At 41.5% G+C, this 21,414-nt stretch overlaps 1 protein-coding gene across 5 annotated transcripts in view; it reads right to left on the minus strand.

Annotated features, from left to right (window-relative positions):
- Positions 1-21,414, minus strand: part of Ift80 (intraflagellar transport 80) — a 95,373-nt gene that overhangs the window by 50,045 nt on the left and 23,914 nt on the right. For 4 of the 5 annotated variants that reach the window (XR_015660792.1, NM_001013911.2, NM_001439462.1 and 1 more), the window contains exons 6-8: positions 13,751-13,860; positions 8,615-8,704; positions 7,332-7,469 (exon numbers count right to left, since the gene is read on the minus strand). Coding sequence is in view for 4 of the 5 variants with exons in the window: in NM_001013911.2 (NP_001013933.1) it covers positions 7,332-7,469; positions 8,615-8,704; positions 13,751-13,860 (338 nt within the window). In the remaining variant the exon portion in view is untranslated. Of the gene's footprint in view, positions 1-5,321; positions 5,609-7,331; positions 7,470-8,614; positions 8,705-13,750; positions 13,861-21,414 lie in introns of those variants that run through there. The other variant, XM_087619500.1, reaches the window with a different exon arrangement.

Consider the following 21,414-nt stretch of genomic DNA (forward strand, 5'->3'; position numbering starts at 1 on the left):
AATTTAATTTGATTGAATGGATGAGTGAATGAATAGAAGAAAGTCTGAATGTTCAGAGAAAATGAGAATTACAACTTATCTTCTGTGCAACCAATAGCGCCCCCTACTGAAACATAAATGTTACATTGCTAGTTATTTTAGCCTAAAGTACCTTGTATCTTGAGCTTTTTCTCCTTAAATCCTATTTTGTCTAATAACTTGTGTAATTCATTAACAATTCTGAGTGTTTACTTAAAATGCCTATGTTAATTTGAATCACATTTTTAGATATCAAAGATAAAAAGAAAGTTTTATTATAGAACCTAGAAAAATACAGAACCAAAAATCTTAAGTTTATTCCACAAGCAATTCACTTATTCCATGATTTATTTTACTGATAACCTAGTAATGTTCATTTTCCTGGCACATTTCTTAATAATTTACCTTAAAATAATGCTACCTCAAACTGAAGAAATACCTCAATGGTTAAGAACACTTGGATTCGCAACTGTCTGTAACTTTCCTGCTCCAGGGAATCCAATATTGTATTCTGGCCTCTGCAGGCCTCCACACATGTGGCATTCATACACACAGATACACACATAAACATATACAAACGATGCTCTCTCTTTCCAAGCTTAACTTTCTGTTCTCTTATTGTATTTATTTATGTTGGTACTCATGTGGAGGTGAGAGGACAGTTTAGTTGGTTTTCTCCCGCTGCCATGTGGGTCTCGGAGATCAGTCAGGTCGTCAGGATGGGCATCAAGGCCCACTACCTGCTTAGCCATCTCAGGGAACATTTTATACTTTCTTGAATGTATTACAGCTGTGTCAAAAGTATCAAATTATACTTGAGAAAACCTACAGTGACCAATGCTTCTATCCATGTGTTTCCACATTTTCTGGGCAGTGAAAAATGTATTGCTGCTTGTCACTGAAAAGATAGTATTTTGGAGTATTTATACTTCTTTAAGCCCTTGCTTAACTTCAGAATTCTAATTGGATTCTTTTAAAATAATTTCTTTGGTTGGGTGTTGTGGTGCATGCCTTTACTCCAAGCACATGGAGAGCAGAGGTAGGCAGATCTGAGTTTGAGACCAGTCTGGTCAACAAGAGCTACACAATGGACCCTGTCCCACTGTCTCAAATGTTTTCTGTTGATTTATTGACATGTCTTTAAATATTTTGAGCACATGCTCTTTGTCTGACAGGTTCAGGGTTGGCTATATTGGAAATGGCTTTTGTCACCTTTTCCCCCTAAGAATGGACCATTGAATTCTGCTTTTCAATGTGCCTTATGTCTTTTTCTTTTCTTTTTAAAACTGGTTATTTGAAATACCACCCTGTGAATAGCTCTGGAAACCAGACTCCTCACTCTGTCTGAGTAGTTGCCCAGTAGGAACAGCAGTCATCTGTCCTTTTAGAGACTTTTCCAAACTGTTAGCCATAGACTAATACTCTCCTGTGTGGTAACTGAAGTCTTCACTGTGTTATTCAACAGTCAGCCAATGCCCTGACATAGCCAAACAGAGAGAAAAATGCTACCTTCTTACCTCTGGCCATTTGGCTATGCCTGGAGCACTCTTGTAGCATCAAGCCACACCATCAGAAATTCTGATTTGGCCTCCCCAGTGTGTGAATCACCCACAAGCCACCAGCCACAGATGCTGAACGTCTTCCCTGGTCTTCTCATGTGTGTCTGACCCTGCCTTGTATGGTAGACAAGATTCCTAGTAGACGTGAAAGCCCACGAAAGCCCCTGTTCCTTATCTTCCTCTCTCTACTCTCCTAGGTTTGTTTGGGATCAGTCTACTCCCTGCTTTATCTGCCACCTCTCACTCAATTGCTGCTGGTAGCCTTTTGAGGAGGGAAGGAGGAAAGGAGGGAGGGAGGGAGGGATGGAGGGAAGGAGGGAGGGAGGGAGGGAGGGGATGAGGGAAGGAGGAAAGGAGGGAGGGGGGAGGGAGGGTAGGCAGGCAGGCAGGCAGGCTTATCAGGGTGTCCTTCTGACTAACTAAGCACAATCTTCCTTTCACATTCTTAAAGAACTACAGGCAATGCATTTAGGAAAACAGAACAAGTGCCAATCAGTTTCCTACTTGCAGACACTTACTCTTCATTTTGCCTTAATACTACTAAATAAGACCTGAGATGTGTTATACAAACATCATTGTAACTGTGCATACTATACAGTATCTCATCACAGGAAACGCCTCTAGGCAGAGCTACTGAGCTGAGGAATGTATCAGCTGCCCATCAGAGGCAGGGGATGGAGGCAGAGTGCTTATCAAGCATGCACAAAGTCCCAGGACCATGAAAACTGGGCACAGACCTGCCCAGGGTTTATTCCCTAAACAGGGACAAGGGAAAGGAAAGGAAAAAATGCATGGACCAAAGACTACCCTGACCAAAAGACAGGCTAGCAGAGGGCCACCCATACCACACTCCTGTAAGTAACTTCAGGGAACACATTGGCTTATCAAGGCAGACCTGGGCGATCCTTTCCTTGGTCTGTTTATAGTGCCATCTAGGGAGAGTAAATGTTTGTTTTGCATTTCCGGGGTTTGTGTGTGGGGGGGTATCACACAGCAAGTATTCTCCAATTCCCCAATCAGCACTGTGAAAACTGTCCTGGGCCCTGTCCCTTGCTATGGCTTGCACTAAGAGCCACAAAGCAGCAGCTCCCAGCCTCCTTCTAACAGGAAATTAGATTTTGAAGAGGTGGGAGCAGGGAAAGGGGATTTTGACAACTGGGTATTAGACTAAGGAGCAATGCAAACACAGAAATGACCAGAAGAAGAGTCTAAGCCTAAGAAGTGACTGTCTAGAGTAAGATTTCACTTCAGCACATTACAAATAGGGCTCCAAAGAGGACACAGCTCTGCGCTCACAGGGCCTAGCAGGGAGCCTATTACTATTTTGCTAAACAGACATCAAACTGCCCCCTACACTCATATCTTTAGACCCACTGACTTATTGGCGCAGCTGTAAGACCTCATGTGAGAAGCTTCTTTGTGCAGTTAATGCTGAAACTCAACTGGTTAATGTGGGGAAAGTGTCTGTGGTGTGCTCAACCACAAATGGAGCATCTATGTGACACTCCTTTCCCCAAAGGCTCAGGACCATTGTGCAATAGGGGACAAAAAGAAGGTAAGAGCCAGACGTTGGGGAAGACTGGAGTGTAACAGTGTCTTCTAGACATTCCTAGACAACCACACTCACGGGCACGAGGCAACTGGTTATCTACATAAGATCTGCACAAAGCAAGCAGACCAACATTCCAGCCTGCACAAAGGACGGCTCATGGACTCCAACTCTTAGCTAAAGAGCCATTTACACCGACCGAAGCTTCTGGGGAGAGAGAGGCTGCTTTCTTTGTGGATGGAGCACCCAGAGGTTGACCATGCTGCAGAGGATAACCACCCCCCAGACCCTGAGTATAAACTGGGCTCAGTAGGCTACTTGAAAACGTTTCTTAAGGGGCTAGAGAGATGGTTTAAGCAAGAGTGCTGGTTACTCTTCCAGGGGACTGGGTACAATTCAAGTACCTACATGGCACCTCACAACTGTCTGTAGGTCCAGGACATCTAGCACTCTCACACAGACATACATGCAGACAAAACACTAATGCACATGAAATAAAAATAAATCATTTTTAAAAGTCCTTTTAAAAATTTTATAACCAGGAGGTGGTGGTCCACACCTTTAATCCCAGAACTCAGCAGGCAGAGGCAAGTATATTTCTGTGAGTTAAATGCCAACCTGGTCTACAAAGCCAGTTCCAGGACAACTAATGCTACACAAAAGAAACCCTGTCTCAAAAAAATCAAAAATAAATATAAATAAATAAATGTAAAAGAAAAAATAAAATTTCAAATACAGAGTCAAGAACATACCTTTTAGCAATACCCAAGTAACACTTATGCAAGCTAACTAGGAAACTTGATTATTGTAATGTTCAAACAAAGTATCTATCAAAATAACACAAAGTAAGAATAATTCATATATTATGTCATATTCAATTTATGTCATATTAGGGGGTTATCTTCAAGAAATTCATGCCTCTCCCCAAATAAATAGCAAAGATCTCTCTCCTGAACCAATCCCTTTACAGATCAACTTGCTACCCCATTATTCAGACCAACAGCCTAGGCACTCTGCTTCTGTTCTATCTTGTTTCTAATCTGTCCCACACTGACCTCAGAGTACACTCTTTCAAAATGTCCTATCTCTTAAAGGTCACTACTAAGAATCAGTAACTCACCATTGTCCCCACAGTAAAGTCCACATTGCTGCCCCATGCTAAGCTTTGTCTGGTAGACTATAACTCCGTGATTTTGCTTGGTATACCTTTCCCCACATCACTTATTGTTCTAATGTGTTATTACCTGCCTTCCATGATGCTTTACAGGCTAACACATCATGCTGTCTTTCCAATTTCACTGTTCTAGCTATTCAAAAGACTCTCATAGTAAACCAGGTCACTATGGAGCTGTCTCTGGCTGCTGGAGGCAAACACTCTGATCTCAGCCTGGCCTTTCTCGCTCTGCAGCAGTCCCTGAGGGGCTGCACGGAAAAACATTATCTTCAAGCTCTAAACTATCCTCTTCTATACAGTCATAACAGGCATGCTTGGTGAATAGCTCTTCTGTATCAACCCCTGATAATATCCTATGCAAGATCTACTGGCCACACAAAACCTGCCGTACTCTTTCACACTTGGAGGCACGAGACGTTCCTCTTGCCTGAACCTTGGAGAACTACTTATTCACCAAGCCCAATCAATGTCCCACAGGGAGAATTAACCTTCTGCATATCTTCACAGTGCTTTACAAACCTCCTATGTACTTCAGTTTACTTTTCCAGAATTAGTAAGTCTAAAAAGGATATGGTATTAAATGAGATGAATTTGGAATTTGGTTACTTGCATAAATCAATTTTTAAATTTTTGCTCAAATGACATTAAAATGACTATGTACAATATGAACTTAATAAATTAATTACTGGGTATCTACTGCACTTAAGTATAGATAATACTTGAGCTATGGGATCCTATAAACTATAGAGTCAAAAGTAATATATATAAAACTAAAATAGAAAATAAAAAAGCATGATATATTACAAAAATGAGTGTATATGTTCTATAGACATAATTACTGATAGACACCTGAGGTAAAGATCCTTACATCTGAAAACAAATTGAAACAAAAAAAGTTTGTAAGCAATTAGATAATCTAACATCCTGATGATACCATCAGGATGCTAAACAAAGTGAGAAGTTGAAAAACAGATTTCAATACCATGACATGATAAAAAAGAATGCGAGTGAAGAGACAGACCTTAAAGAAGGAGTACAGTTCCCTGAGCAGAAGATGGAAATGAGAACAGTCCATGAAAGGATGAAAATGAAGCTCACACGGTCGGCGCACAGCGGGAATCTCAGTGCTTGAGAGGCAGGGGAAAGATGACATGTTCAAAACCGTCCGGGCTGCAGAGCAAGACCTTGTCTTACCAAAAGAAAGGACAGAGGGAGGGGCTAGAAATAGGGAAGGGGGAGGGAAAAGATGAATAAGAGAAAGAAAACAGAAGTGAAGGTGTGACTAGCAAGACAGGCTGAGGAACCGACGCTCAACCGGACACACAGACACTTAGGAGCTGTGGGGAAGTGACTGAATGTTTGTCACCAGATATCAAAGTGTCTACTGCCAGGTGCAAGGATGAACTGTTTTATGATGGAAAACAAGTAATCAAACAAGTTATAGGCCATTTATAAAGTTCTAAAATTTTAACTAATCAGCTTTGCACTCAAAGAAGGGAAGCCATAGAACAATTAGGAGCTAACTCTAACAATTAACTGCTCTTATCCATGTAAGAACTGTCTCCAAGCATCCATTGCTAAGATCAGACCTTCAGTATCACCAGACACCTCTCAGTTAATGGCTTAAACAGTCTTCTGGATAACGCCTTTAGGAGGTTATAGAACCTACAGAAGGTAGGGCAATGCAGAGGAAGTCTTTTTGCACTTGGCACTCAGTACATCCCTTGAGAGGCACTATGGGACCCTCCCTGTGCTCTTCCTCCCTCACTTCCTGACTTGCTCTGCACACACATCAGCCTAATGTTGCTTCCCACATGCCCAAAGGCATGGAAACAAATGGTCATGGACTGGAACCTCCAAGAGTCAAAATAAATTTTTTATTCTACAAGCTGATTTCCTCATGCATTCTGTTACAGTGACAGAAAGCTAACGTAACAACTCAGACTCTTTCAGCCATAGAATGCTCTGGTTTTGGAGCACTTTAATAAAAAATTCATCCTTCAAGAACAATGGGGAAATGTTACTGAGCTTGTCACTTGCCAGAACAGAATTCTGCTCTACACACAGTATGTACTTGTATCTAAACACTAATACTCATGTGCATGCTCGTGCACTCTGTCTGTCTCTGTCTGTGTGTATATGTATGCATATGCATGCTGTGTCACATACGCATATCTGTATGAGTGTGTGCACATGCACATATAGGTGTACATGCATATGTGCATGTATTTGAAGGACAGAAGTTAACATTAAGTATCTTCCTCTATCTCTCTTCATGCATGTTTTGAGACAGGAGACAGGATCTCCCTGAACCTGGCGCTTATCCATTCAGCTAAACCAAATACCTAAGAAGACATAAGGAACCTTATGTCTCCACCCACCACCAGTACTGAGCAGTAGTGTGCAGCGTGCTTGGCTTTTAGAGGTGTGTGAAAAAGCAAAGCTGAGGCCTCATGCATATCAGCAGACTCTTACCCACCAAGCCACGCCCAGCTCCCTAAGCATGAATCCTTGAGAAAGAAATGCATAGCCTTTGGGGATTTTTTGAGAATGGTTTGCTTGCTTATCTTTTTGAAACAGGGCCTCACTGTTCCTGGCTATCCTAGAACTTGCTATGTAGACTAACTGGCCTTCAACTCAGATCTGCCTGCCTCTGCTTTCTAAATACTAATACTAAAATTGACTTTTAAATTTAAATACTGGCACTAAAATTAACTTTTCAATTTACTATTAATTCCTTACAAAAATTTTATATGAAACATATTGATGCCAAAAATAACTTAAAGCTCTGTGCTTCATATTAAGTGGGCAGAAAACTGGAATAAACTGTTTAACCACCCTTTAGGCTCATGCTCAAAACAAATATTTCCAAAAAGACAAATAATAAAGAATATGTCCACTCTTCAGTTGCAAACTGCCTCATCTCATAAATCAGGAATCAATGAGAACATTTCAAAGTGCTCGCTGAGTGACTGCTGTATGTGATACACCAGCACGTGCGGCAGGCAGCATGCCTGTGACTGACACTTACCCCAGTTTTATCACACAAGCGTAAAGTATGAAATGATCCGACGGCAAATAACTCCCCATCTGGAGCCCAGGCCACTGAGGTGATAGGGTGCTCATGAGGCTGGGAACCGTACAGCACACGGCCATAACTATCCCAAACCTATAAAATCAAAATTGTAAATGTTTATATCATCGCCTCATTACTACAGAAAAGTCTATCCTCCAATAAGATATCAAGTGAGACCAAGAAATCATTGTTGTACAGAATTAGCAGTCAGACTTTACCCTCACACAAGAGGACAAAACAACATTCCTAGAAATGTTCATGCCTTAGAAAGAAAGAATTTCAGAACATTATTAAATCTGCCCATTTTAAGAACTTTGAAATTAGTAGTAAACGTGAAGAGGGTTAGTATTTTCTATCATTTCTTTCTGCCAAGTGAGATTTCTACTGACTCTCTCTAATAATTGATTTCAACTAAAGTCCCTGCAACTACAGTGACAGTAAATGTCACTGTCAGACCTAAGGACAGACCTCAAAAGGAGAGCCTTTGCCTAGCATATCCATGGACCCAGTACTGCAGAAAGGGAGAAGTGTCTTAGCATCCACAAATTATTTTATTCTGAAATAGTACAATATTTAGGAAGTGAGGAGGTTGATTTTTTTAAAAAAAAAAGTGTGAATAAAGAAATGAACTGATTTAAATTGAAACACACACAAACATGAGCTAAATTGAGATGTTGCTGCTTATTAAATCAAAATTTTATTATGAGAACTTAAAATAGCACTTAAAGTTGGAAAACAATTTGTTCAATTATTACAGGTAAAAGACTAAAAGATAATTTTATACACTATTGTAAGCCAAACAATTCCCCTAAATTTCATTCTTTTAAGCCGATAAATATTAAGTCCAAACACTACATGCTATGACGGTCAGTCTTGTTTGCCAACTTGACACAGTATACAAGAAAAGAGTCTCGGTGAGGGATGGTCTAGCAAGTTGGCACAGGGACGTCTGTGAGGCTCTGTTTGATTACAGCAGAGGAAGCAGGAAGACCCATCCTAGTGGCAGCATGATGCCCTAAACTCCAAGCAATGAAAAACGCACTGAATAAAGGCCTGGGCGGGCGCACTCAGCCCTCTGCTCTTGCCTGCTGCTGTGACTAGCTGCTTCCAGCCCCTGCCCTGATGGCCCTGCAGTGATGGACTACAGCCTGCACCTATACGACAACAGGTGCCTTCCCTCTTAAAGCTGCTGTCAGGGCACTTTGTCACACAGCAAGGAATGAAGCTAAGACACATACCTTATACTTACAGTCTTCACCAGCGGATAAAATAAGATCATTAACTGAGTTCCAGTCGACTTTTAAAATGATTCCATCATGGGCTTTCCACTACGAAGGAGGAAAAATAACATTACTTAAAACTTTAGAAGGGAATTTTTTTTCTATAAAAATTTTTTTCTGGGTTCTTTTCCTTTTGACTTTTTTTTTTCTTTTTTTTTTTTTTTAGCTGAGGGTCTCACTGTGTTGCTCAACTACTGAACTCAAGTGATACCCCTGCCAAGCCTGCTAAGGAGCTAGGGCAACTGCAGACACTGTCATGCTCAGCCTGTCACCTCTTTCTGGTACACTTCTTTCTCCTTCTTTCCCCATCATTCCTTCTTGGATTCTTGTCTTCCCTCCACAGTCACTGTGCAACTCCTCAAGTGCGTTGTTCCTTCCCATTCACATCATGGGAAGCAACCCGGTGTCCACTTTACAGTTCATATGCTATGAATTTTCTTCATTGCCTCAACTTCAGTTGGGAACTGCTTGCTGCTAAATTGTTTCAAGATTAGTGTTAATATAATTAACTGGAATAAATGTTATATAATTTCAGCTGACTTTAAATCTCCTTTGTTCTGCTGATCCTCTCAGTGGTACAGTCTTCATACTTACTTAAAAAATTCTTTTTCCTCTTTTTTCTTCATTGGGGCAAGAGGAGCAAGAGAGAGGGCTAGAAACTGATCCTAGGGTCTCACACAGAAAATTAGCTACATGCAAAGCTATTTTCTTATGTTTCAACCTCTACTGTGTAAACATCTTAATATTCTCTCTCTCTCTCTCTCTCTCTCTCTCTCTCTCTCTCTCTCTCTCACACACACACACACACACACACACACACACACACACACATACCTCCCAAGCTTTATTATCTTTACCTTCGTGGGTCTGGGTCACAAACTGGATTATTAGACATATACAAGCTATCTACAAACTTGAAAACTATAAGGCAAGCATGCTTTCCTTACTATTAAACATAAATAATCCAGAGACATATAGGAAGCAGACCCGTATGTGGATATAAATGCCACACAGAAACTGAAAATCTAGAGCATAAGCACGGGCAGACTGCTATTCAATGCAACTCGTGTTTCCATTTGCTAGGCAATGGAGCTAGGCAATTCTTTACAGGGGTGCTTGCTTGCTTGCTTGCTCGCTTGCTTGCTTGGAACAGATTTCTCTGTGTAGCTCTGGCTGTCTTGGAACTCACTCTATAAACCAGCCTGGCCATGAACTCAGAGATCCACTTGCCTCTGCCTCCTGAGTGCTGGGGTTAAAAGCATGCATCCCTACTCTTGGCAGGATTTTTTTTAATAAGTTCCTTATGGCAGGAAACATTGACTATTTTTTCCTCTTTCTTATAAAATAAACTGAGGGCAATTCCTGACGGCTTGCTTGTTCTGTGAGTGTGATACTGTGATCGAACCCAGGGCCTCACATGCTGATCTACTTTAGAATGTGTCACCAAGCCCCACTCCAATCTATTTAACATCTGATACTAGCATGCTGGCATACAGCAGGCATGCAGTATAGTTAATCTGAATAAACATGCTTCCTCATGAAATGCCAGGTTCTGCATGTGTAGAATATTAAAGGAAACAAGATTGACGGTCTAAACTGCATCCTGCCCTCATGGGTAAAGCCGTCCTCTTTGAGGACAGTCCATATTCACATGTGCTTTTGCTCACGGAGGGCGAATTGCCACAAGTTCAGAGTTCCAAAAGGAATGACTAATTTGCATTAAATTTCTAATTATACTCTAGCCCTTGTTTCATGTCAGCAAATCTGATAATAGGCATTTTTTTTTTCTTTTCTCTTCTATTCTGGCTTACAGAGAAGTCCTAAAGTATATTTTATGGTGATGCACAAAACTTTGATGTCTTAACTCACAGGAATATAAACCAAATGTGTAAGTGAAAAGATTCCACATTCTTGTGTTTGCTCTTTAATTTCATTGTAGACTTATTGATTAGTTTTGTCAGCTTAACACAAGCTAGTGTCACCTGAAAAGAGGCAACCTCAGTTGAGAAAATTCCTTTATAGAAGTAGCCTTTATAGGGCAAACCTACCCCTTATAAAATTAAATTATTAATTTCTTAATAATTGATATAAATAATTAGTAGACAGACATAAAGATTATAGAGGCATGGATAGATAGATGATAGTCAGAAACAGAGATAGCATGCACAGTCTATTCAGAAATATAGAACATCAAAGTTTCCTTAATCTCTTTATTGTTTGAAATCTCCATCTATCCAACTTCTGAAACTGATGGGTTTTTGTTTTTTTTTTTAATTTATGTGTTCAAGTACCTGCATGTATGTATGTGGATTACATGTGTGTAGTACCAACAGAGGCCAAAGGAGGGCATTAAATCCACAGAAACCAGGGTTACAGTTATTTGCTAGCTGCAGTGTAGGTGCTGGGAACAGAACCAGGGTCCTCTGCAAAGTTGGTAAGTTTGCTTAACAGATGGGCCATATTTCCAGCCCCCAAACTAATGCTTCTTAAAACAGTCTTATATCTGATGCAGTCTGTCAATCTTTACCACCAAATTCCTTACATCTTTTTAAAACGTAACTTTTATTTCATTTTAGTATTTTATGTGTAAGTGTTTTCCTGCATGTATGTCTAGGCACCACATGTATGCCTGGTAAATGTGGAGGCCACATGAGGGCTCTAAATATCCTGGAACTGGAGTTAGAAACCGTTGTGAGCCATGTGGGTGGTAGAAATTGAATCTGGGTCCTCTGGAAGGGCAGTCAGTGCTCTTAATGGCTGAGCCATTGCTCCAAGCCAGTCCTCTCCCCTTACATCTTTTCTTTTCTGACATCTCTAGCTTATTAAAGGACAAAGAAAGAAGCTTCATAATAACACAACATCAGTAACAGCTACTCTGTAGCACGTGTTGACTACACACCAGACAGTCATCCTCACAACAATCCTAGTGAGTAGGTATTGTGTAGGAGACAAGAAGGGAAAGAGAGTCAACCACTTTGTCATCGCATAGAGGTAAGCATAGAGGTGACCCAGCGCCTCACTCCAAAGCTGCAGTGCTCTATATGAGAGCAGTCAAACCTGGCAGTATTGTCCACACAGTTCTGGCTTTAGAGTTATGAAAGATACGTGGGTAAAGGGGTTGTAGAATCTTCTCCTACGGCTAAAGGGAGGTGCTCAGGCCAGGTATGTGTCAAGGACTGTCTGGAGGCCTGAGAGGCTGTTGCATGAAGCTGTGAAAGTGAAGCCTGGTTTGCTTGGATACTCCAAGACTTTCAAGATGCCAGGGCCAAGGACAGCTGCATACAAGGGCTGGAGCCAGCCCGAGAGAGACAATTGTGTTGCAGCAACTGAAGCCGAAAGGACTGAGTCCTCTGACAACTTTTGGAATGGTAATGTTATTTTGTGTCACTGTATGTTGGAAATGTATAATTTGCTTTTTAATTTTATAAGGCACTATACTTAAAAGATTGCCTTGAGTCTCAGAAGAGACTTTGTACTTTGAACTTTTAAACTGTGTTGAGACTGTGAAATACTGTGAGTTTTAAAGTTGGACTAAATGTATTATGCATTATGATGTGACCATGGGCCTATGGGGCCAGTGAGTGGAATGTGGCAGTTGGAATGAGAATGGCCCCCATAGGCTCATAAGTTTGAATACTTGGGCTCTAATTGATAGAACTGTCTGGGAAGGATTAGGAGGTGTCAATGAAGGCTTTAAGGCTTCAAAAGACTTGCAGCATTCCCTGTGTCTTTTTCTCTGCCTCCTACTTGCAGATAAAGACATGAGCTCCCAGCTACTATTTCAGAGCCTGCCTGTTGTCATGCTCCCCACCACGAAAGACATGGACTCTAACCCTCTGAAACTGCAGGCCTCAAATAAACCCTTTCCTATAATGTCAGAACACAGTCCAAGAGTGCAGTCATGTGAAATTCTAAGTGCTTGTGAGAAAACTCCAAGAAAACAAGAGTCTTGTGACCTCGGTTTTTTCAAGATACAGAATTGGTCTTGGATGTGTGTTCATGATCCGCCAGGTGTATCAGATAGGAGAGAGCTTACTTCAGCTGTTATTCATGTGCCTCTGTGAAAAACATATTCTTGCCACATGCGGCTTATTCTTGTGATTGTACACTTTACTCATGTGACTCTTCTTAGCCCTCAGACACTCTGACACTCTGAATAAAGTTGGCTGTTGCATGAGACTTTAGTCTACCTCATTTTTAGGCCCTGGGAGACCTCGGTTCACACTGGCAACTGGAGAAGTAAACACTATAGGTTGTCCTGGTCATAGTGTATTATCACAGCCATAGAAAAGTAACTAAGACAAAACAAAAGCCAGGCTACACTCTGCTAGAATCCAATAACCAAATCTTACATACTGGCTTAAAATCTGCCCTTTATGTGGCCTGACCTTCCTTAATAGCCATTACTGTTTCTTTGCTTTTGTGTGGTTCTGTTTACCCCTCTGTCACACAGTTTTGAATAACCAATTTTTTTCTACTCCCTGAGTTTAGGATCACTTCCCCATCTATTCTTTGAGATCTAGCTCCTAATAATTATTCCTCTTTTCTGAAGAGCACACAAGCCAATGTCAGCTCAACATCTGCCCTTAGGCCCAATGCTCTCTACGTCTATTATTCATAGTTATATGCGCATAATTGCTTCTAAGTCTAATAGTGACTCCTCCATCACTCTGAAAGAAATAAGCCAATGCTAGCTAGCCCTTTGATTTCTCAAGTGTGTGAACAGATGATAAGGATCATGAACAAATCAGCACTCTTAAGAGTTTCATTTAGCTGTGTTTCATCTCAAACCCACTCACGAGACGACTCTGTAAACTGGAGGCTGCTCAGCTGTGCCGAATCACATGACAACCCAGGCACTCGAAACACCTGCTTGAGTAACTAGACCAATCTAGCTGAAACACTGGGAAAGCGAGCCTTCTGGAGAACATACACAGAAAGGAAATTCCCTTATCTATAATAAAGTCTGCTAAGCCGCCAAACTACGAGCTCTGCAACCATAAGGAGACGAAGCAGAAGGCAGGAACTGCAAGCACCACCCAGCCGAGCAGTGACAACAAGCCAGGGAACTACTTACAAAGGCCCGAAATGTACCTGTAAAACTTTAGCATTTGGTTGAAGAGGCTTAATGATGAGCTGTTTGCCTGCTGTATAAAGAACCTTTTCTGAATCAGGGCCCCAGGCTACTGAATACACTGGTATTCCTGTAAAAAAGAAAGGGAAAATGATAAACCTACATTTTCATGTCCTTGAAGAAGAATGATGTTAAGAGGATAAAATTCTTGGTAAGGTGGCACAGGCCTGCAACCCAAATACTAGGGAGGCTGAGGCAGGATAATCCTAAAGTCTAGGCTAGTCTGAGCTACATACACAGAGATGCCCCACAGATGAATAATCTCTGTGTTATTTTCACTCTCTCCTTTATCAGTGCTCCTTTCATATCATAGAATAATAGGAGACAGAAACACAAATTAATAATTTCAAAATAAAAACATAAAAGATCTACTGTATTTTGTGTTTCTATTTTTACTTTGTTGTTTTCATTTTGTTTGCTTGAGAAAGGATCTACTATGTAGCCCAGGCTGGCCTTGCAAACTTCCTGCCTGACTTTCCCACTGGGATTACAAGTGTGCCCCACCTTACCAGAAACATGATATCTTCTCAACTGATTTGGATCAGCTAAGAAAATACAACAGTTTTCAGATAGTCCCGATACTATGCCATTAAGATCCATAAAATAAGATAAAAGGTTTTAAAAAAAAATTCAGGGTTCTTCGCTTTCCATGAACAGCCAACAGAGCTATTCTGTTGATCTAAACTACCTCAATGTGTAAATTTAAACAGAGAGAGAGAGAGAGAGAGAGAGAGAGAGAGAGCGAGCGCACGCACACACACACACATACACACACATATCGTGGGGGACGGCACTTTTAGGGTTTCTCTATGTTGCTCTGGCTGTCCTAGAGGTCACTATGTAGACCAGGCTGGCTTTCAACTCACAAGATCCACTTGCCTCTACCTCCATAGTGCTGGGATTAAAGGCCTGCACCCACACCAGGCTGGTATAGTCTTACATAAAATATACACTGAATCTATTGCTATCACTCTCTACTACATTTTCCAAGACTAAGACACAGTCTTTCACTGATCATGGAGCTCAACCATTTAGCTAGAGTCGCTGGCCAGGAAGTCCCATGGATCCTCCTGTCTCTGCCCCTCTGTGACGAGATTACAGGTGTGCTCCTCTACCTTAGCTTTTCTGTGTGGGTGCTAGGGATAAGAATCTAGGTCTCTCCCTTGTGTAACAAGCACTTTCCCAAAGGAGCCATCTCCCCATCCTCAATCCGATGATTTCTTACATGAAATACTCTCAGAGGAGGACGGGATCTACTGTTGGTCAGATGTGGTGCCTAGAGCCAGTTGGCAGTGACACTGCAAAGGGGAGAATACACGTATGTGTACAGTTTGAATGTGAAATGCTCACTGTGGAAGGCTTGGTCTCAGCTCGCTGCTCTATTACAGGAGATTCTGAACACTGGAGGAGGTAGGCCTAGCCCCAGGAAGTATATCAGTCAGGACCCCGAGCCCCCTGCCCCATCTCTCTCTAGTCCTTCGCTTGCCATGACATGAATTGTTCTGCTTCTCCATGTCATTGATGTCATGATGGACTAAGTCCTCTGAAACTCTGAGTACAAAGAAAGCCTTCCTCCCTCGGTCATGACGAGTGTTCTAGCACAGCAACAGTCAGACGTAAGGATGCTAGCTTCTAACAAGAGTTTACACAGTACTCTTTAAACTCAGTCACTTTTAGGGACAGTGCTTTGTTTCCTTCCATCCTTCCTTTTAAAAAAATTATTTATTTTCATTTTATGTGTATAAGTGTTTTGCCTATATGTACTATGTCTGTGTACCACACGCATGCCTGGTACCCATAAAGGCCAGATGAGGTATCAGGTTCCCTGGGCCTGGAGGTAAGAGAGTTGTAAGCCACCAGGTAGGTGCTGGGAATAGAAACTGGATACTCAGAAAGAGTTATCTTTCCATCCTACCCCACTTTTTCTGACACAGGATCTTGCAATATAGTCAGGCTGGCCTCAAACTCCTGACCCTCCTACGTTTGTACCCCAAGCGCTAAGATTAGAGGTGTGCATGTACCACCATGCTTGGCAAGGACAGAATTTCTTAACTCGATAACTCCCTGGGCTACCTACTATCTTCTAAAAACTATGATTTATGTGGCCTTCATTTTAAGTATAATAAATATAATAACCAGGTAAGTGGTACATGCCTATAATCTTAGCACTCATAGGCTGAGACAGAAAGATTACAGATTAGAGGCTATGCTGGACCACATAGTGAGTGATAAGCTAGTCTAGGTTACAAACCAAGGCTTTATAAGATAGAAGGATAGATAGACAGATAGATAGATAGATAGATAGATAGATAGATAGATAGATAGATAGATAGAACAAGCATTGGTTATCTACTAATAAATAATCTGTAATCCCCTTACCTTAGCCTAGCTACCTATTCATTAGAAAAATAATCAAGGTTATAAAATCTATAAAACATTAACCCATTTTTAATTATAAAACCAAGTCTTTGAAAACTGTCTAGAATCAGACCATTTCAAGCAATTGGCTTCTATGAAAAAAATGAATGTTTAAGAAATTTAAATTCCCAGGAAAATAAAATCTGAATTTGCTGATTCATAGGTGATAGGTATTTTCTCTCCAACTGTGATGCGGATATAGGCCATATTGGACCAGATTAGAGGTAGATAAAAGCAATTTATTAGGAGGCAGCTCTGGGGTGCATTCGCGGTCAGTCGAATCACACATCCAGACTGAAGCAAGGGAGTTTTATAGACCTTAGGCAAGGAGTGATGACATGTCAACCAGGAGCTGGGATTATGTCCATACATGGTCAAAGCCTGAGCCCCGGGCAGGCCCTCTAGGGACGATGAGGGATGAATGCTAACCTGGAGTTTTCTCCAAGCAGATGGGGTGGGGATATGTATTGTTCTGTGCAGGCGGGTTTGGGGGAAGAAGGGCAGATGAAGTTTGACAGCTTATTCGTGAGATAAACAGAGGTTTCAGCCTAACAATGGACAATCAGTAAGATTTAATTACTTATTTGGAGAGAAAATTCAACATGCTACAATCAATAGGGAGTGAGTATCACTAAAACAAATTACTGTTTATTTTGTCCATTTTCCCCAAATAAAAGCATGCATGAGCAAGGGTGGTGGCTTATGGAGGTTGGATGGTCTAGTTTACACCTCGACCATACAAACTCTTCAGGATGGCTGCACACTTTACATTGAATGTTATAAAGTCTCTAATCAATAGCACCCGGGCTGCCTACAACAACCCATGAACCTAGGCCTAATGAGGTGATCGAACTCAATCAAACACTGCACCTCCCCTTTCTGTACTTAATAACAATATTCTCTAGAGTAGACTGGAGCAGGCCTGGGACTCAACAGCAAATCCCTAGCCAGGCAGGCTCATGCCTATAAGCTAGCATTCAGGAAGTTGAGGCAAGCGAATCACACCAGGACTGTCCTAGCCAGGCTAGACGATGCGTGAGACCCCTCCTCAAAAAACAAAACAAAACAAATGCAACTCTCAACTCTCAAGCAACTCCCTGCAGGACATAAACCCAAATTTCAGAAACTCCAAAAGTCGTTCTTGGTAAGACTGGAAGGGAAAGAACAGTCAGGGATTTAGTAGTTAGAAGGCGGTTAGTTAGCAGTGCCAGCCAGACAAGCTTGCACCCTCATCAAAGAAGCCTCTTTTTGCAGCAGATGAAAGCTACTTCAGAGATCCACAGATGGTCAAATGCAGAGACTAAAGAGCCATGGGTGCCAGGCCCCAGTTGGTACATCCACAGCACAATCTCTATACTATGCCTATCCTGGACAGTTTTATGCCAACTTGACACAAGCTAGAGTCCTCAGAAAGAAGGAAGTCTCAATGGAGAAAATGCCTCCATAAGATGGGCTTGTGGGTAAGCCTGTAAAATATTTCTTAATTAGTAACTTAAGCGGAAGGTCCCATTTTGGGTGGTGCCATCCCTGGGCTGGTGGTAAAGGACTCTATAAGAAAGCAGGCTAAGAAAGCCAAAGGGAGCAAACCAGTAAGCAGCATCTCCCTATGGCCTCTGCATCCGCTCCTGCCTCTACATCCATACCCTGTTGAAGTCCCTGTCCTGACTTCTTTGGATGATGACGTGTGGAAGTGCATACCAAATAAACCTTTCCTCCCCGCTTGCTTGTTTGGTTGTGGTGTTTCATCACAGCAACAGTAACCCCAACTAAGACCGTGGCTAAGGAGACATTAGAGAAGAGGAGGTAAAAAGACTGACTGTAAGAGTCAGAAGACACCTGACAGAAGATACTGTCTTCTAGACAAGACTGCACCCGTGAAGTCTAAACAATATGGTTGTCTAAGCCTGTATAATAAACAAACCATTCCACATGCCCATGTGGATGATGGGCACCATCAAATCCCACCCCTAACTGAATTGTTACAAGACGGACAATGGCTGCTGAGAGGAAAATTACATTTTCTGCAGGGATGAGACCCCTGATAGTTATGCAATCTCAAGTGATCAGCATATAGGCAATCCTAAATGAACTCAGAAGGCTGTGTACAAACACAACAGTATGTTTTGTATACACACAACGACGACATCATCAGGCATGGTGGCAATCCATGCCATTATTTTCCACTACTCTGGAGTTAGAGGCAGGCAGATCTCTGAGTTCAAGGCCAGCTGGATCTACATATCGAGTTCAGTACCAGCTAATGATGTATATATAGTCAAACATCATTAGAAACAAAAGTAAGAATTAAAACTAAGAATACTTACAGAACCAATCATGACTTCAAGGGAGGGGGTGGGAGGAGCAGGAGAGGGAAGAGGGTCAGGGAAGAAATGATGCAAAGACACTATTCTCATGTATAACATTCTCAAAGTGTCTACATTAAAACAGACTGTGATTATGATTATAGTAAACTAGTATGTGCTTCCTAATTTCCATTATTATACTTCTATTTTTGTACAAAGGGGAAATCAATATACTTTAATTTATAAATTATCATATACTCACAACACTCAGTAAAGTACACTTTGCTTAGTTATATACTAACCGATAATAAATATTTATACCAAGGAAATAATTGTGTAGCTACAGCTGCCATTTAGTTGCACAGGATGTGACTTTCAGCCTTGTTGTGGTGTAGGATGAGGAACCAGGGATGTGTTCCTCCTCCTCACCTTGACATTTGAGCTGAGGCCCTCAAAAGGTGGCTGTGTCCCCATTCCCCTGTTTACAAACCTCCTTCAGAATACTTACCCACCATGTGAGGACTAGCGGTCACTTTATTTCCTGCCTGTATAGTTTTTTAAATAATAATAGTGTTTCAGAAACATGATTAGTAAGCTTAGAAAAGTGAAACACGGAGTTTCTTTACTAAAACAAGCGTCTACACCGAATTCCTTCAATAGGAAGGTAGGAAGGGATTTTTGAGGCAGGCGCTCTGGATAAACAGCATTTATTTAGGCACATGAACAGAGAAAATGATTTATGATGAGTCCCTCTTACTAGCATTTGAGATAAATCCATAATACTGAACCACTGTTAAAGGCACATGTTAAAGCATGAGTTAGTCAGGCATGGTAGTGCCTGTGTGTGATCCAAGCACCTAAGAGAGTGTGGCAAAGGGACTGCTCCAAGTTCAAGGCCAGCCAGGAATCTCCATCAAGATGGAGACAAAACAAACAAGTAAAGCACTAACCATACTTCAGCTTGCAAAGTAGAAAAATAGTACCTTTAGGTTCCAGATGGAATTATTTTAAATAAGAATTTAGTAAAGCATGTAACAAGATGTTATTAATTTTATCATTAACAAAAATAGAAATACATAATCACTTTATAATAATTTCTGGCTTTTTGTATAGGAAATTTTTGTTTACGCTTCATTTCAGTTAAAATACTCAAGAAGACCTTGTTTTTCTGACTTGGCACACTAAAGTCATGTGATCTTTTTGACATTTTTTAAGAAACCACATGCACCTGGGGTTGTGTTAAATGTCAGACCCTTATCTCTCTGTAAAACAAATTATCTAAATTCTTTCAACCCTTGAAAGCATTTTAAACCACAGAGGAGTGGAGAAAAGTGTATTTCGATTGTTTTAAGGAAGTGCCTGGTCAAATGTACCATGTTTTTCACATTCATACCATAACCGTATCCCCTAAAGTGTTGTTTTTCTGTTACTAAAGGATGTATTAGAAACAAATACTCACTAATGTGGTACAGTGGCTGTCTTTGCCTAGATTTTAATATGGATCTAGAGTGGCTGGATCTTGGAATGGAGCCTCGCACTAACTAAACTGTACCTGCTAACCAGTACACTAGCAATGACTTTGTAAAGCGACCGGCAGCAGTCGCGCCTTTGTTGTTCACATAGAAAGTACTCAAGAACTAAGGGGTCAACTAAGCCCCAGAAGTACTCAAGAACTAAGGGGTCAACTAAGCCCCAGAGGCCTACACCTGCAATCCCAGCACTGGAGAGGCTGAAGCAGGACTGGTCCACAGTGCCTTCTGACAAGCTGGGGTCACTGTGCAAGACCCTGTCAAAGATAGTCATATTTCCACACAACTGGATATGCAGCTTGGTCTTTATGTGGGTCCTAAACAATTAGAACAGGGCCTATCCCAAAAGCTGTCGCCTACATGTGGAATATGTTCTTCTAGATGGGCTGCCTTGTCTGGCCTCAGTGGGAAAGGAAGCACCTAGCCTTACAGAGACTGGATGTGCCAGGGTAGGGGGATACCTGGGGGAAGAGGGGATCCCATGGGTCAGAGGAGAAGGGGAGAGGGGGAAAATTGTACAAGGGAGTGATTGGGAGGGGGCAGTAAATGGGATATAAAGTGAATAAGTAAAAAAAAAATAAAATTTAATTAAAGAAAAAAATTCACGATTCACTTTCACTCTACTTGCAGAAGGCAGATAATCAAGTGGGACTCATTCCAGAAAGGAGAAAGGAGCTTGCTTATGTGTGTCACTGGGTCGGGGAGAGAAAAACTTAAATAAGAGTATTTGCTTCTTCAGGTTCTACCCTCTGCTACCTCCCAATTTCTCCATGACTTCAGTTCTTCATTTCTACCTATGTAACTACTCCCAAGTCAAAGTTTAGCCTTTATTTTCTAATCTTCAACACATCTCCATTTCCCCCAAAGACACCTACAAACTAAAACTCAAACTCTCATATTCAAAGTGATCATTGCTCTGCCAGAATCCCTTATTCCTCTGACCCTCTAACGGGGTATCCACCCTTTTCAGCCTCCACCCCCACCCTGGAGTCCTAGACCATTCTTCACCCCTCCCCTAATGGCTTCTCTTAAATCCCACTCTCATTAACAAAGGACCTTTCAGAAACAGCCTCGCTGGTGATCCTCTACAAATCCCAACCTCCTATTCCTCTTTCTGTCTCAGCAACTAGAGTAAGCTCTGAGGAGATAATCACTTCTCCTCCTGTCCTACACGGTGTTCTCTGGTTTGTTAGTTTGTTGTTCCAGGGCAAGACAGTGCAGAGAGTCCTCCACCTCACAGTCTTGCTGAAGCCATTGTAGACTGATGGGAAGACCATGGGAACTTCCCCACCTCTATTCTAGGGACCCAACACCAAGATGCTCCAACTAAACTATCTTAGCTTCTGTTAAGCAGAGCATCTGCACCATCCCAGT

The sequence above is a fragment of the Rattus norvegicus genome, chromosome 2 (assembly GCF_021556685.1).
Source record: "Rattus norvegicus strain SHRSP/BbbUtx chromosome 2, alternate assembly SHRSP_T2T, whole genome shotgun sequence".
Taxonomy (NCBI): domain Eukaryota; kingdom Metazoa; phylum Chordata; class Mammalia; order Rodentia; family Muridae; genus Rattus; species Rattus norvegicus.